The 16,991-nt window shown below is 37.5% G+C and overlaps 2 protein-coding genes across 4 annotated transcripts in view; both read right to left on the reverse strand.

The window, feature by feature from the left end:
* Positions 1 to 16,991, reverse strand: part of Sting (transmembrane protein sting) — a 200,996-nt gene that overhangs the window by 163,102 nt on the left and 20,903 nt on the right. For 2 of the 3 annotated variants that reach the window (XM_090412036.1, XM_090412033.1), the window contains exon 1: positions 15,409 to 15,534. The exons of the other annotated variant lie outside the window; for it this stretch is intronic. In XM_090412036.1, coding sequence (XP_090268162.1) covers positions 15,409 to 15,411 — 3 coding nt within the window. In that variant the 5' untranslated portion in view covers positions 15,412 to 15,534. Of the gene's footprint in view, positions 1 to 15,408; positions 15,535 to 16,991 lie in introns of those variants that run through there. 3 annotated transcript variants of the gene reach the window in all.
* On the reverse strand, positions 15,539 to 16,066 carry LOC150094231 (protein Abitram). The gene has a single exon (XM_090412427.1). It carries the CDS (start codon positions 16,064 to 16,066, stop codon positions 15,539 to 15,541), a length of 528 nt encoding a protein of 175 aa, XP_090268553.1.

Raw genomic sequence — 16,991 nt, forward strand, 5'->3', positions numbered from 1 at the left:
AAAAATCACAAGTTTTTTTTTTTAGACTGAATTATCCACATGATGTCATTTTCTCTAAAACCTCTTTCCTTAATTAGAGGTCAGTTTGTTTTGTACAATCATTACTCCTATAGTTAAAAACTCAGAAATGAACCTGCAAGCGCTGTTAAAGACATGGGGAAGGGAAGATAGTATGCTAATTCACAGGCCACAGATTAGCTCTTGTTTCAATTTACTGTCTAGGCATCTTTCTGTTCAAGATTCTGATAGTTTACAATTTATTTTTTCAATATATTTTAGTCCCCAAATCAGGTTTCCAATATTTTCTCAAGGCCTCCAATATATGGCCTACTTTAGATGCCATTCTCCTCCTACACCTAGTCCCTTGTACTAAAGACCCATTATGCACAATAACATTCTACTGTGAATTTTGATGCGTGTTTTCAGAATGAAAAACCCTACCACCTTTGTATGATACTAGATGACACATCCTCTGTTAAAAAGGAAAGTTTTATTTCAGAGAAACGTTCCTCACATCAATGACAAAAATTGAATTTATCCAACCAAATAGTGTATGTCACCTCAACTTTTAACTATACTTATATAAACACTCTAATTTTACTATCGAAATGGTTTAATTGAAATGACTCAAAATATCTTAATAGATCAACAGATGCTGGCCTAGTTGGCTGAGTGAGTTTAGCATAGCATACCCACTCTTCAACCAACAGGCTGCATGTTTGAGTCTCACCGCAGGCACGGATGTTGTGATCGTCTTTAGTGGGAGATGAATTTCATTATGAAACCAATGCCCTGCTTACTGGAGGCCAATTGATGCGAAAAAGTTCCATCTCTGGTCTCTAGAGCAAGGTTTCCAGACTATTTAAAATTACAGTAAAACCTTCTTATATGAATGCACCAATCATGTGAGCTGGCAGTTGTTGATCAGTTTGTGTCAGTGTGTGTTTGGTTCTATTCAAGTGCTGTGAATCCACTCTTTAATGTGTATCGTAATTTTGATAAATTTATTCAATTGTGTTGTATATAGTTAATATAGCTTCTAAAAAGTGCAGTGATGAAAATAAATAGAAAAAGAGAGCACCCAGACCAACTATTGAACTCAAGAAAGAACTGAGTGCTATAGCTAAATGGAACTCTTATTTCTGAACTTTCTAAAGATTATAACATGGCAAAATCGACAATCTGTACTATTATTAAAAATAGAAATGCAATTAAAAAGGCTGATATGGCGAAAGGAGTGAAAACTTGGTATCTTAAAAGATCTCGGGTTGTTGGGGAAATGGAAAAACTTTTACTGTGGTTTAACAATAAACAAATGGCAGATGACAGCATTTCTGAGTCAATAATTTGTGAAAAAGCTAAGCAACTACGTAGTGACCTTAAGCATTCAACCCTGGATTCTAGTGCTGACAGTGACAATTTTAAAGTTAGTAGGGGATGGTTTGAGTGTTTTAAAAAGAGAACCGGGATCCATAATGTAGTAGAGCATGGAGAGGCTGCTAATCAATTTGTGAATGAATGTAGGGACAGAGGGATTTATTCCTCAGCAAGTGTTTAATAGTAACGAGACAGGCCTTTTCTGGAAAATGATGCCTAAGTGAACTTATATCACACAAGAAGAGAAAAAGCACTGCCAGGACACAAACCGATGAAGGAATGGTTAAGTTTCAGTAAGGAAATACCGTGAGTAGACATATCACTTTATTAATATAATAACGGAATTAACTCGCGTAAATCATTCTTTATTCGTAGAATTTTCGCCTGAGTATCATAGGCATCATTACAGGCACAAAGGCTAATTAAACGATTAATTGTTTAATTAGTCTTTGTGCCTGTACTGATGATGCCTATGATACTGAGGCGAAAATTCTACGAATAAAGAATAATTTACGCGAGTTAATTCCATTATATTAGTAAGTAAAGAATGGTTAACTCTCTTGTTGTGCAGTAATGCTAGTGGTAACTACAAAATTAAACCTTTGTTAGTATTTCATTTAGAAAATCCCCAAGTGTTTAAATCAAACAATGTAATTAAAAGTAAACTAGACATGATGCAGAGATTTAACATGGGTAACAAGACAATTTTTTACAGAGTGGATCCACGAGATGTTTGCCCCCAGTGTAAAAAACTACCTTAAAAAAACAATCTACCTTTGACAGCACTTTTTGTGCTGGACAATGCTCCTGCTCCCCCCCCCCCCCCCCCCCCACCACCACCACCACCATGGGTTGGAGGATGAGTTGAGTAGAGATTTGACTTTTATATAATTTGAGCAAGAACAACTTTCAGTTCTGCTCGTTTAAATTATAAATGTCAAATCTCTACCTCCTAATACCACTTCTCTTATCCAGCCCATGGATCAGCAAGTCATTTCCAATTTCAAAAAAACTTTATAGAAAGGCTTTGTTTCAAAGTTACTTCAAAGTGACATCTGACAAACAACTGACCATCAGGGACTTTTGGAAAAAGGACTTGCATTGTTTGAGCTTATAAATAAAGCATGGGAGGAAACCATGAACTCAGCCTGGAAAAAATTGTGACCTGAGTGAGTGACAGGCACAGATTTTGAAGGCTTTCCTGCAGAGCCAGTAAAATTTGTGGTTGATGAAATTGTGTTGGGCCAGATCCATGGGATCAGAAGTGGACAATGCTGATGTAGAGGAGTTAGTGGAGGATCATCAAAGAGAGCTTACTACTAAGGAGCTGAAAGAACTGCAAAAGGAGCAGGAGGAGGGGGCCCAGTAAGGGGACTATTTTCACTGCTGAAATTAAAGAAGTCCACGCAGTTAGCCGAGTGGCTATGCACTTCTCAACTATATGCCTGGGAAAGGAGTGTCCTAGGTTCGATTCCCATTGCTGACGTGAAGAGCTTAAGGATCTTTCTCAGCCATAGCCAAGTTAGTCGGTCTTGGGAGTGGACAGACAGCAGAGTTTTTCTCCCCAGTTTATCTGGGGTTTTTCATCCTGCAAACAGGCAAACTGGCTCCGTGAACATACAGGCTACAGTCATAGGACACACTTGGAGGCATATGGCTAGCCACCTTATCCTCGGGACGGGTACGGCTTAGAAGAGCTAAGGATAGGTCCGTAACAGGCCACTAGGCCTAATGTGTGAAGGGATGAAGAAGAAGAAATTAAAGAACTGTGCTTCCATTGGGAAAAAATCCAAACCACTGTAGAAAAGTGACATCCTGATGTATCTAAGGTTAATAACAGTATTAACATGTTTAATGATATCATTGCACATTTTAGAAAAGTTTTAAGAACAAGACAAACCCAGACAACTCGAGATAAGTTTGTAATCAAAGCTAAAGAAACACCATCTAAGTCCACCCACAAAAAGACAGAAAAGAGCAGTGACACACGATGGGCAGTTACCCAACATTTTTATGGAGGGTGACTCACCTTCAAAACAATAATTTTGTCCCTCCTCCTCCCCATGTATCTTCAGTAAAGGTAAGGTTCATGTTATATTCTTATTTTATTTTAATTATTATTACGATACCTCGAGGGGGTATGACTCATCGAGGGAGGGCACTTATTCTACAACTCTCTGTCTCTACCACTCAATTCACCAATCAACTACAATCATCATCTACACCAATGCCAAGTACCACCCACCACCACCACTAGCAGTTCCGCAGATACTCACAAACATCCATGCCCACAATAGGATTCTAACCTGCAGCCTTTTGGCTGAGAGTAGATATGCTAACCACTAGGTGAAATTTTTCATGTGGAATGGATTAATTTATTTTACATCAATTACTATGATAAAAATAGTTTCGTATTACGAACTTTTCATTATATTAACAATAACCAGCCTTCTGGAATGAATTAAGTTCGTAAAATGAGGTTTTACGGTGTGTGTGTGTATATAGAAAATTACAACACTGCAATGTATATATATGGAAAATATATACATCCTCAGTCCAAAAAGAAACCGAACTTTTCGAAAATAGAAGAAACTAGTGGAGGCACCTGTTGTATCTTTTTGTTGTTGAAAATGGCAACCTTCATTAGTGTTGTGTCAACTGTTTATGACATTTGTTTCATTAGAAGCCGAGTTATAGGGCCAAGAGTGATAGTGTGTTTTGACAAACGGTCGGAAAATGAGTTTCAAACAAAGAGATGCGATTGACTTTTGTGTTAAACTTGGTAAAAGTTTTATTTAAACGCATCAAATGTTTCAAAAAGCTTACGGTGATGAATGCTTATCCTGTACTCAAGTTTACGAGTGATTTAAGCAATTTCAAAGTGGTCGTGAGATGCTTGAGGATGACGAAAATCCGGGCAGTCCAAAAACTGGACTGAGCAAAGTTAACATCCATAAAGTGTGTGATTTAATCAAAGAAAACCCGAAACCGTCCGCGAGATTGATTGAAGATGAATTGGGATTTCAAAATCAACTGTGCATAACATTTTGACCAAGAGTTTCGGCCTTTGTAAAATGAATTCGCAATTTTTCCCCATAAGTTGACTGACAACCAAAAAATGTATCAAAATGAACACTGCAAGGACCTCTTTAAAACCATCATAAGGACTCAAACTTCTTTGAAACGATGGTGAATGAAATGTGGTGTTTTGAGTATGAGCCTGAAACAAAGCACCAGTGCTGAGTGGAGACCAGCAGAAGAGGGGCATCAGAAAAAGTCAAAAATAAAGACAATGCTGATTTGTTTCTATAATTCCAAGGGCATTATTCACAAAGAATTCGTTCTGCCTGGCCAAACAGGCAGAACGAATTCTTATCTCGAACTTTTGAAGCGATTGATAGCGAGAATTCGCCCTGTACAGCATGAATATCGTGATGCAGGCAGCTGGTCGCTTTTACACGATAATGCACCATCTCATCGTTCAAAAATTGTGACAGTTTTTGTGCAAAAACCAAGTTTGTGTGTTGGATCACTCACCATATTCACCTGATTTAGCACCCCGTGACTTCTTTCTCTTCCCCCAACTTCATTTGCCGATGAAAGGAAAGCGATATGACACCATTGAAAACATTCAAGCGGCAGTAACCATGCTCCTCAACAGTATCCCAAAAACCGATATAAAAAACTCATTTAACAAATTAATGACCATACCAAATGCTGTATCGAAGCTGAGGGAGAGTATATTGATTGACATGATACTTTAACATTGATTGACTTTTAACATGATACGCGAAGCTTTCCACAATGAAGCAATGTTGAGGGCAAGTGTTTTTCGCTGGCATAAAACTTTTAAGGAAGGAAGGCAAAATGTGGAAGATCTTGAACGTGAGGGAAGACCTTCAACGTCCATCACAGAGACAATGATCAACACAGCAGCGATTATCATCAAGAAGGATCGCAGAATTACAGTACGCCAGCTGCACGTTGTCCTGAATATTTCTGTGGGAAGTGTTCACTCAATCATGGCTGAGCATTTGGGACTGAAACGTGTTTCCGCCCGATGGATTCCCAAAGTGGATGTGTGCACAGAATGGAAAGAAAGACTGGAACAAGGCGACAACTTCTTAAAATGCATCATTACAGCAGATGAAGCTTGGTTGTATCACTATGACTCTACAATGAAACAACAAAGCAGTGAATGGAAGCATCCGTCTTCACCTACCCCCAAGAAAGCAAAAACTGCAAAATCGGCTGGTAAAGTTATGACCATAATGTTTTTTTTGACTACGAAGGCATTGTTTACCAACACGCTGTAGAACCCGGGAATACTGTAAACGGTTCATACTATGTGGATGTTTTACAGACAATGGTACAGCACGTCAAAAAGAAACGTCCATTGCCGAAGAATGGCTTCTTATTGCACCACGATAATGCAAGGCCATATATTGTTGGTTGTGTAGTGGACGTTTTGCAGAAGAACAACATAGATATCCTACCACACCCTCCATACAGTCCTGATCTCGCACTGTGCGATTTCTGGCTGTTTCCTCAGCTCAAGAAACCACTAAGAGGCCTCCATTTCGAAAGCAACAAAGCATGTGTAAAAGCTGTGGAGGCGGTTTTGAAAGAACTCAAAAAACGGACTTTCACATGTGTTTAAGAAGTGGACGCAACGTTGGGACAAATGCATCGTGTCTCACTGTAGTTACTTTGAAAAAGACCATGTAATTGATGACGATTAAAGGTAATCTGTATAAATATAGTCTTATAACTTATTGAACAGCCTCCGTATATTATATATTGCTGGCAAAGGTTGGTCGATAGGCACTGGGTGGGGGGGGGGGGGGCAGAGCCCCCTCGTATACACGCGCACACACACACGTATATATAGTATATATGTGTGTGTTCAACCATAATAGTAATCCAACATAATGATGGTATAATAGAGATTTCATGATGAGTAGTTTCTGATCAACTTTCTTCCAACTTACCTAATTTGATCACATATTCAATCTTAAAAGTGGTCATCAACCCACTTATATCTTCTTCTTCTCTGGGTCTTCCTACCATTTCGGCTTCAAACACTTCCTTTGCTGATTTTTTCTTCTAATATGTCATTTTTAATATCGTTTTGACATTAGTAACATACATTATTTTCTTCAGAACAATCAAATTGGTGGTCGGCTGTTTTATTTCTAATCCATAATTAATTTGTTTGTATGGTTGAATATGGCTGAAGCAACTAAGAACATGATGATGATAGTATATTATGTTTGTCTAGTACACATATATTATCCAGCTGATTGCCTAATTTATGGAATGAAACTTGTTTCTAAAAGGAAAAAACTACTGTCATCTGTATGAGACTAGCTTACTCACCTTCAACTGAAAAGCCATAAGCTTTACATCCTGGATGTAATTCAAACTAGGTGTTTCCCAATCAGATAATAAAGGCTGTATTATTCATGCAACCTTGGATCCTGTTAACTCATTTGCTAATGTTCCCATATTTAAGAGTTCACGATCTTTCTCGCCATGCCTAAATAGACAAAGCATAACTGATTCTATAGGTTTGCTACTGAGAATGCAACTGATGTTTTCAGATTTGGACAGATCTAATGGGCTTATTAAACAACTGGAATTTATTAGTCATTACATTAAATAAAACACACCTCCCAATTTGACCACCTAAATGCAACTTATGGATTCCTCAGGGTTAAAACAAACTATAAATAAATGCAGTTAGCAACAGAAATTGATTGTTGGCAAAGATGAAATCTCTAATGCTGAAAGATCTGATAAGAGATTTCAATATTTTTCACTTAATATTAGTCCTTGGTTTTTATTTAGTGATCCATGCAAATGGATGACCATAACATCCTTAGGAAATCTGGAATAAAAGACCTTGGAATGAATTGCCTGAGAGAATGGTTGGAGCGGGAACGGTCAATGGGTTCAAGGAGTGGTATGATAAACTTTGTGTTTACTAAAAATGACCTTCCAAGATGAGTCTCAGGACTTCATGGAGGCCTGGATAATAAAATAAAAAAATAAGCCATAACTGAAAAGTTTCAATCAACTGTGTGGTTGGCCAAACCAGATCTATCTTTTCTTTTATAGTCAACATCTGTAATATTTTCTTTCAAACCTCAAATCCACAGCTTGTCTGTCCTATGTATGCTAAACCACATAAGCATGGAATTCCATATACTCCTGGGAATTTTTACAAATTCCCAGGAGTATATGGAATTCCATGTATGCTGCTATCTTTAGGAGAGAATTCCAGTATGCTGCTATCTTTAGGAGACCTCAGAAGTTCATAAACAGTTTTAATTGTTTAAAAGTTATTCTGATGTTATGCTCTTTGAACAAAGAGGCTATTTTAACTGATAGACTTCCAATATATGATATTGTGGTGGAGTCTTTGTATTGGATATTGTAGTTATTGGGAGCAGTAGAGTTTGAAAATAAAATCTTAACTGTTTTCTTGGAATAGCTATTGAGAACCAAAAAAATTAGTCTGGAGTTTCGTCTCGAGTCTGTCATTATTTTGTATAACAGAAACCGCTCTGTTAACTATTCACTAGGGTGTGGATAATGCTTAATTTTTGAGAATGATGGTAAAGCGATGAGGCATGGAGATAACATCCTGTATGTGTAGAAGGCTACTGTCTTCTTCAAAAACAAGAACTAAACCTTGGAGTCTCAGTGACAAATTCTGAGGAAAACACTAATTGATTCAACTGAGGAGGCATATGGTGAAGTCACCTGCAAGGATAGAAAAATAAGAACACCATGGAGGACACAAGAAGTTAAAGAAGTCTTAGAAAAGAAGCAAACATACCGAAAGTTCATAGCAAATAACTTAGCATATGCTCTAAAAGAATACAGAAAAAAATGTAAAAGAGCTAAGCTATGTGTGAAAGTAGATAAAAGTCACAAGAAGACTTAGGAAACAATACAGGAAGGTAAATATCAGGTGGAAAGTGAAAAAAATGTTCTGGAGGATATTGAAAAAAACTTAGAAATAGAGGAAAGAGTACTGTAAAAGGAATCAAAGATGATAAAGGCGACATGAAAAACTTAAGGATATCATTAATGTTTGAAACAATTACCTCAAAAGACTTAAATGAAACAAGCATGACAGAAATGTAATTAGAAAAGTTTACAGAGAAATACAAATAGGAGAACATAAATTCTTGAGGTAGAAAAAGTCATCAAAAACTTGAAATAATGTGGAAAGGCAGCTGGAGTAGATGATATTCAACCAGAAATGCTCAAATATGGAGGTATAAAACTATTTAGAGGGCTTGGTCAGAAGGTCAAATTCCAGATGATTGGATTAAAGCTCTCATAGTTCCCATCTATATATATATATATATATATATATATATATATAGATGGGAACTATGAGAGCGGAAGAAAAAAAAAAGCTGGATTCAGGCCAAACAGAGGTTGTCAGAATCAGAATTTTCACTTTACAACAAATAGTTGAAAAATTATGGGAATATGACGAGGATCTGTATGTAAGTTTTGTAAATCTGGAAAAGACAACAAGGTGCCCAGGGAAAAGCTATACAAAACACTACAATTATACAGGATAAATGGAACATTATACAGGACAATGTACACAGTTTGTATTTAAGTTGTAAGTCAGCAGTTAGAACTGAAGGAAATACAGAAAGATAAATTATGTAAAATCAGGTGCAAGACAAGGATGCACATTACCTCCGATCTTATTCATCATCTATATAGATCACATTATGAAAGACAGTGGTATTAAATCTGATATTAGAATTGGAGATATCAAAAACTTAACTCCTTGCTTTATGCAGACTGTATTCCTAAACACATCAGTGCAAGTCTTCAGGATTATTCAGTTTGCCCGGTTAGGTCCACAGGAGTAGATCTAACTGCAGCATACAATACCATAAACCATCTCACAATCAAAAATAAAATATATGGGATAAATAGACTATTGCCTTGTCCTCCTGATACAATCAATCACTCTTGGAAAACAGACACTTTTTTGTGGACATGGGATGGTAAGAAGGGCCGCTGGAATCCCCTCAAAAAAAGGTCTTCCCCAGGGAAGTGTGTTATCACCATTACTTTCAACACCTACGTCAATGATCTCCCCATCTTTCCAGGAACTAGAAATTTTATCTATGCTGATGACCTTGCCATAGCTACTCAATCAAATAATTTCAAGTCCATTGAAACTACTCTATCACTTGCCTTAAATTGTCTAATCACATATTATAGCAGTAATCAATTAAAACCAAACTCCTTGAAAACCCAGACTGGTCTTTTCCACCTTAACAATAAGGAAGCCCACAGGAAGCTGCAGATTTCTTGGGAAGGCTCTAATATAGCACATTCCTGGAGCCCAGTCTGCTCGATCATACTCTTTCATATAACATGCACGTAGAAAAAACAAAGGCAAAAGTTAATGCAAGAACCATATACTAAGAAAACTTCCTTCATGTGGGGTGCAGACCTTAGCACACTGAGATCTTCTGCCCTTTGCTATTCTTCTGCTGAATATGCCTGTACTGCATAGGCTAGATCCTGCCATACTGAAAAACTTGAACTAGCATTGAACGAAAGCTGCTGCCTAATTACAAGATGCCTGAAACCAACACCACTAAGAGAACTGTATACTTTGGTTGGTATTGCATCCCTTCAATTTGAAGATCTGCATTCTCAGCTAACAAAAGAAACAGACAAATAAATGATGAGTGCCACCCACTATTTGGCCAGACTACAGTATCCCAAAGACTAAGATCCCAACGTAGCTTTCCAGAAACTGTTGAAAAACCTAAAAATCCCAAAGAGACAAAATTTCAACAATGGTTTGCACTATACCCTGAGAATAATACTGGTATTCCAACAGCTGAACATCTTCCACGTAGTGCCCACTTCGGCTGGAATACTTGGAAAAGCCTCAACAGATAAAAATGGCGGGATGCTACAAACAAAACCGCATCAAATGGGGCTACCTCACTGGATCAGATAATTGCAATTATGGGACAATCCAGTCCATGGAACACCTTCTTTCTTGCCCCTTCTTCAATTGTCTTGCACAAAAGAGGACCTTATATCCTGCACGGAAAGAGCAGTTGATTGTGCAAGATACTGGAGGAACATCTGACCATATTTACTAACTTATGTATAGTTTCTGTTTCCTTCATATTTTACTTATTATTATCTGTATAATTTACCTATTAAATTTAAGCTGTTCTCATTTGTAATGTAAACTAATTTGTTATAAATAATATTGTACCAATTACTTACTACTGTACCACCTGTGTTTGGATAAATAAATAACTATAAAATTTATCATTATTACTATTATTAGGGGCAACTCCAGGGAGTCATTAGACTCATCGAGGGAGGCCCCAAATCATGTTCATCACAACTATTTGACATTCATACAGTATCTATCATACCTCGCCTTAAACTCATTCACTGTCACAGCATCCACCACAGACTCAGGGAGCGCATTCCACTCATTCACTACTCTAAAAGTAAAGAACCAAGCTCTAACACCTTTACTAACCACACTTTTGCCCAGTTTCCATGGATGTCCCCTAGTCCTCCCACAACCAGCCCTATTCTCAAAAATATCTTCTCAATTAATTTTATAGAAACCCTTCAGTAATTTGAATGTTTCAATCATATCTCCCCTCCTCCGCCTATCAACCAATTTTTGCAACCCACAAATCCTCAACCTGTTCTCATACGGTTCATTCCACAGACCTGCTATCATCTTGGTCACTCGCCTCTAGATCCTCTCCACCTCCTCCCCATCAAGAAGAAACCTAGGTGACCAAATCTGAGCACAGTAGTCTAGATGGGGTCTTATCAAGGCTCGATACAGAGGAACAATAACCTGCTTGTCAACGTATTCTTCAGCAACCAAGTGATTTGATGAGCTGATTTGGCCACTTTTGCAATGTGTCCCCTAAATTTCAATTCCTTATCTACCAACACTCCTAAATCTCGTGCCTCATCAATTTCCTGGAGCACGGTTCCACCAATGCAGTAAACTGCCGCCAATCTTTTCACCCCAAAATGCATAACCTTACATTTTGCCACATTAAACTGACATCCATTCTCCTTAGCACAGACCTCCAATCTATCCAAATCATCCTGCAAAATTTTGACGTCATCTGCATTCACTATTGCCCTACCCAACTTCGCATCATCCGCAAACAAATGAACTGTTCCTCTCAGATCCTTTCCTATATCATTTATGAACAAATTAAACAGCAGTGGTCCAAGAACAGATCCTTGTGGCACACCACTAGTCACAGGCCGTCTTGTGGACTCGACTCCTGAGTAAACCACTCTCTGATATCTCTCCGTCAACCACCCTCCTATCCATCTCACCAACCCTATGTCCATCCCCATATGCCCCAATTTACTGATTAGAATTCCATGTGGTATCCTGTCAAAGGCCTTGGCAAGGTCCAGTAGAATCACCGTAAACCCATTACCCTTATCCAGTTCAGCCGTCACTGTGTTATAATACGTGAGCAAGTTACTGAGGCATGACCTACCCTTCACAAAACCATGCTGTCCCCGATACAGTATCCCATTTTCTTCTATCCAATCTTGTATTTTCCTCTTGACTATTTTCTCTAAGACCTTGATAATGATTCCTGTTATGCTGATTGGCCGGTAATTTTCAACAGCAGCCTTGGAACCACCTTTGTGCAGTGGAACTATTTTACCCTCTTTCCACCCCCTTGGGACTGACCCAGTCCTGAGGCTCAAATTAAACAAAATGGTCAAGGGCACTGACAATTCTTTGGCCGCTTCACGTACGACACGAGCTGGTATACCATCCAATCCCACAGATGTATTGACATTGAGGTTCTGTAATAGACTAGTTACCTCTACTTCATTCATCACAATTCCAGTATAAGCTGTTGGTTCTTCCATTCCTGCAAAGTCTCCACCTGGATGATATACTCTTGCAAAGTGCTCACTCAGTAATTCCACAATATCGACTGATTCAGTTACCTCCCTACCCTCAGCATTTTTTAAGATCATTCTACCATGAGCATTTTTCCTTTTACTTGCAACTGTTTGGGATTCTCTTTAGCCTGCGTGGCCAATTTCCTTTTGTAATCTGCTTTTGCTTTTCTTACCACCCTTGTTACCATCCTGGCCTGAGCTTTATACTGTTCCTGCGCCTGATGGTCACCCTTCTCCTTAAAATTCCTCCACAATTGTTTCTTTTTTTGCAGCTCAAGCTTAATAGTGTTATTCATCCATTTAACCCTTAATTGATTTATTATTCGGACTCTTGGTATACAGTCAACCATTGCCTCCTGCAAACAGTTCTTAACCACCTCCCATGCACTATCAACATCCAGCCCTTGCAGTTTTACATGCCATGGCATTGAGCCAAGCACACACCTAAGCTTGTCATAGTTACCAGCCCGGTAATTCCACATGTACCCTGTCTTAATTGTAAATTCGACTCCTTTAGCCACCTCCCAAGTCATGACCTTATGGTCACTCTCACCAATTGGTGGCAACATGGTCATGTTCATTACAGCCACATTCTCGGTTGCAATTACTAGGTCCAGCACTCTCTGCCCCCTGGTATTTTCCAATACATGTTGCCGTAGATAGTTGTCCCTTAATAACCGCATAAAATCCAATTCCTTCCTCCCATGTGCCCTCTCCTCTTTCCAGTCAATGTTACCATAATTGAAATCACCCATAATAATTACCCTCCTTCCACTCATTTCCTCTATTTGCTTATACATATTATCCCCACCATCCACTCCATCACCCGGTCTATAGCAGCACCCAATTGTATATTTTGTTCTGCTGGATTGTATCTCACACCAAACAGCCTCAAATGCGCTTTTTTCCCCATCATGCAGTTCAACTTCTATACTCCTTGGCTGAAGATCATCAGCTATCATCAATAACACTCCTCCCCCCTTTTTATTCACCCTGTCACTCCTGAACACGCTATACCCGTCGCATTCAATCCCACTAGCTTTATCATCTTCTGTCAGCCATGTTTCACTAATACCGACAACCTCTGGCCTGGAAGTGCCAACCATGGCCAAAAACTCTTCCTTCTTGTTCCTAATACTCCTGGCATTAGTGTACATGAATCGCAGGAGCCCATTTGTCCCATCCTTGCTTTGATGCCTTATACTAACTATCCCATTCTGATTTGTTGTCCGTCGTACTCGCTCGGGCATAATATACTCATTCATACACTTAACTGCCCCCCTAAAGTCAGCATATCTACTCCCCCCCCCTCTTAATAAATCTAGTTTCCCTGAGTCTGTACATCCACTTCCACATCATTCATCAACACTCTTTCAAGTCTCCGTACACCAACTCCATTCAAATGCAATCCATCCATCTTATATAAGTCCTTTCGCCCATCGAACTCATTCCACACATCCACAAATTCCACACCACTCTCCATGCATAACCCACGCATAAAGTCATTGGCAATTATGGCCCTCCTTCTAAACACTTCACTGTCATACCGCGGTAAGATACTCACCATCCTAACTCTCTCACTCTTCTCTTTTGCTACCTCAAACAACTCCCTCACATCCTCTATCATTTCCATTTTGTCCTGTTTCAAATCATTCGTTCCTGCCACGATTATCATCTCTTTCACCCTCTGTTTTTGCAGTCGAATAGATTCGCTGACGTCCTTTATGATCGCACCCGGCTGGTACGACTTCGTTAAATTCTCAATTATTACGCCTCTTAATAGCGAACATAAAACACTTTTTTTTTGCTAACCACAACAGATTCATGACAATCAGGCAGTTATAGCACAACCTGCACAAAGAAAGAACACTATCATAATAACAAGCACCTGACTGACAGAAATATAGATCCAATAAGTTTTTTTTTTTTTTTGAACAAACCTTACATACTAATTGAGAAGAGAGTAATAATTAAATTTTATTTTACCCAATTTATAAACCAATCGTAGCATTCCGTACATCTCTTGGGAGTGCATGCCAGTAAATAATAATTTAATTGATATTACAATTACATAAACCTCGTAGAGAAATTCATAACTTATTTTAACGGCATCACATCATCAAACAATGCTCATTTATAAAAGGATGTTTATTAAATGGCTTATATGGATTTCAAACAGGCATCTTCAGAGCGCAACAATTCAATATTCAGTAATGGACAAAAGATCTAAAGTCTTAATTTGGCACCCTCTAACATTGAATAAAGTTGAGTAGGAGTTGATCTTAAAGTGACAATCACCCAAATTTTTAACAGATTAATGCACCCATACTCGTTAAGGTTAGGAGAATATTTCATAGCCTCTGCTGACTAAAAATAGTCTTTCTGACCTGTAATAATTTCTACATAGCACATCAGTGTTTTTCTAATTCTGTGTGAAGGGGCATTCAAAGTGTGTTCTGCATGGTCTCATAGAGAAATGTTAATAGTGTGTGTGATCCATATGTAAGAAAAGAAACAAGACCAGATAAAAGATCAACTTCATTTATTATAGAATAAAAAATTATCAGTACTTGATTTGTAATATCAGCTGCATGATACTTTCTTAAATAATAAGGACATACTGAAACATTGTAATTAAAAGTTCATTTGATTTTTTTTTCCCAAAATTCAGGCAATTTTCTAAATTGAAGTTGTATATATAAAATATATAAACCACATCAGCATTTCTATAATGAAATTATACCCTCCCCCCCCAAAAAAATACAATTTGATTTTAAAGGTGTTCAAAAGCATAGAAGTAGTGAGAACAGTAGTAGTTTGATAGAAGCACTAGGAATTAAAGATTTTCCAAGTTTGTGATTCATTTCATTTCCACTTTTCTCAAACACAAGCATTTTAATGTTTAGTCTTTACTTGCATTTCCTTCTTTTGTTATAAGCACAAAATAATTATGTACCTATACCACAAATGAATCTGAAAATATGTACATAAAATGATTTATAGACATGCAACAACACACCACACTTAAAAAGCAACGCAATTTACCATTCCTCAATGTCATATATTAGAACCATTATTGTGTCAATTCTTAGATGTGTACATATCTTTCATCACTGAAGGATGAAAGCATGATTAAATCAAATTTCAAACAATTTAATCCTGGCATTTGCAAGTATTAGGGAGAACTAGACATCGAAGCTTTCTGAGTGTCACTAAATCCAAGGGGAGGTAATACTATTGCAATATAACCATCCGACCATGGCTTTTCCACTAACAGATGTGGTTGTTCTACAAGTCTTTCATTGACTTCTACTAAAGTTCCTGTTACACCACTAACAAGTGTATATAGAGAATTATCACTGCAGTGTAAAATACAAAGAGGAGATAAAGGTTTCAATTTCTGGCCACCTCTTTTGGATTTTCCAGATACTTTATTACTTAATCTGCTTATCCCAACAGTTTCAAAATCTACACGAACAACAGCTTTCTTTTGTATCAAAACAGGATGGGAAGGTGACAGAGTTATCACACAAATTCTGTTTGAATGAAACAGAATGCACTGATCAAACACCACATCATCAGAATTAATGTGCTTGAAGAATCTTGGTTCAAAATATCGTTCGGTAATGCCAGGAAACGAAGGGATCACTCTATGCGGCTGTAAAAATTTAAAGGAATTTCTGACACATGCTGCTTCAGCCATGTTAAGTAGTAGATGACTCTTTTGTAATCCAACTGTTATAACAAACACTCTTCCTGGAAAAGAAGAGTGTGATAACTAAAATTATTAATTCAAAAGAATAAGTCATAAAAATACAAAATATATACATTACATTTGAGCTAAAATTTAAACAAATTAAAAAAAAAAAAATGATTTCATTGATAGATATACCATTTTCGATACATCTTCAAAATTTATGGAAACAACTACCACGTTACTGACTTTAAATTTTTCAAGAAATAACAACGTATACTAAAATATTAATTAAAAACATTTAATTAATACCTTCCTATATTTCAGCAATGCTACGTTGCCATCTTCTGGAAACATAAAACTATGATATGTGCACGTAGGCACTAACAATGAACAAATAAGGCTGAATGTATAAGCTTATCTACAAGAATTACCATGTTAGAGTAAAACTTCAGTTTAATATAAACTAAAATAATCACTCAACATTTCGACCTTCACATTAAGGTCATCACCTGGAGCATACACATATATACAAAAAAACAAGCTGCACTACAATCTATGTGGAATGTTGAAACTACATTGATTTTGTCAACTGTTAAAACTACTGGCTTGACCTCTGGTGAAAAAAAAGGAACATGTAAAATTCTTATTATTATAGTTTTTATGCCATATTTCAAAACAATATATTAAATAGTTCACCAAGAGATGATTCAAACTTTTTGGTGTTTTTTTTTCATATCTCTAAAAAAATCTCTGCATACTAGCTCATATGCAGTCTCAGGCTTTTACAGAATGGGATTACCAAGTACCTATTTCTGTTTGTCAAAGTTCTCCTCACAATGCAATCTGCCCTGTCACTCCTAGATCCCTTATCCTCTCTGTATTACTCCAATATAGCACTAGGTACTATACTGGAATGCACTTATAATCATGA

The sequence above is a fragment of the Typopeltis vanoorti genome, chromosome 22 (genome assembly GCF_054136105.1).
Source record: "Typopeltis vanoorti isolate ZY-2024b chromosome 22, IOZ_Tvanoo_1.0, whole genome shotgun sequence".
NCBI classification, from domain to species: Eukaryota; Metazoa; Arthropoda; class Arachnida; order Uropygi; family Thelyphonidae; genus Typopeltis; species Typopeltis vanoorti.

Bases quoted from the DNA above. Each gene is read 5' to 3' on its own strand.
- LOC150094231 (XM_090412427.1), bottom strand. From the start codon at position 16,066: ATGGCTGAAGCAGCATGTGTCAGAAATTCCTTTAAATTTTTACAGCCG.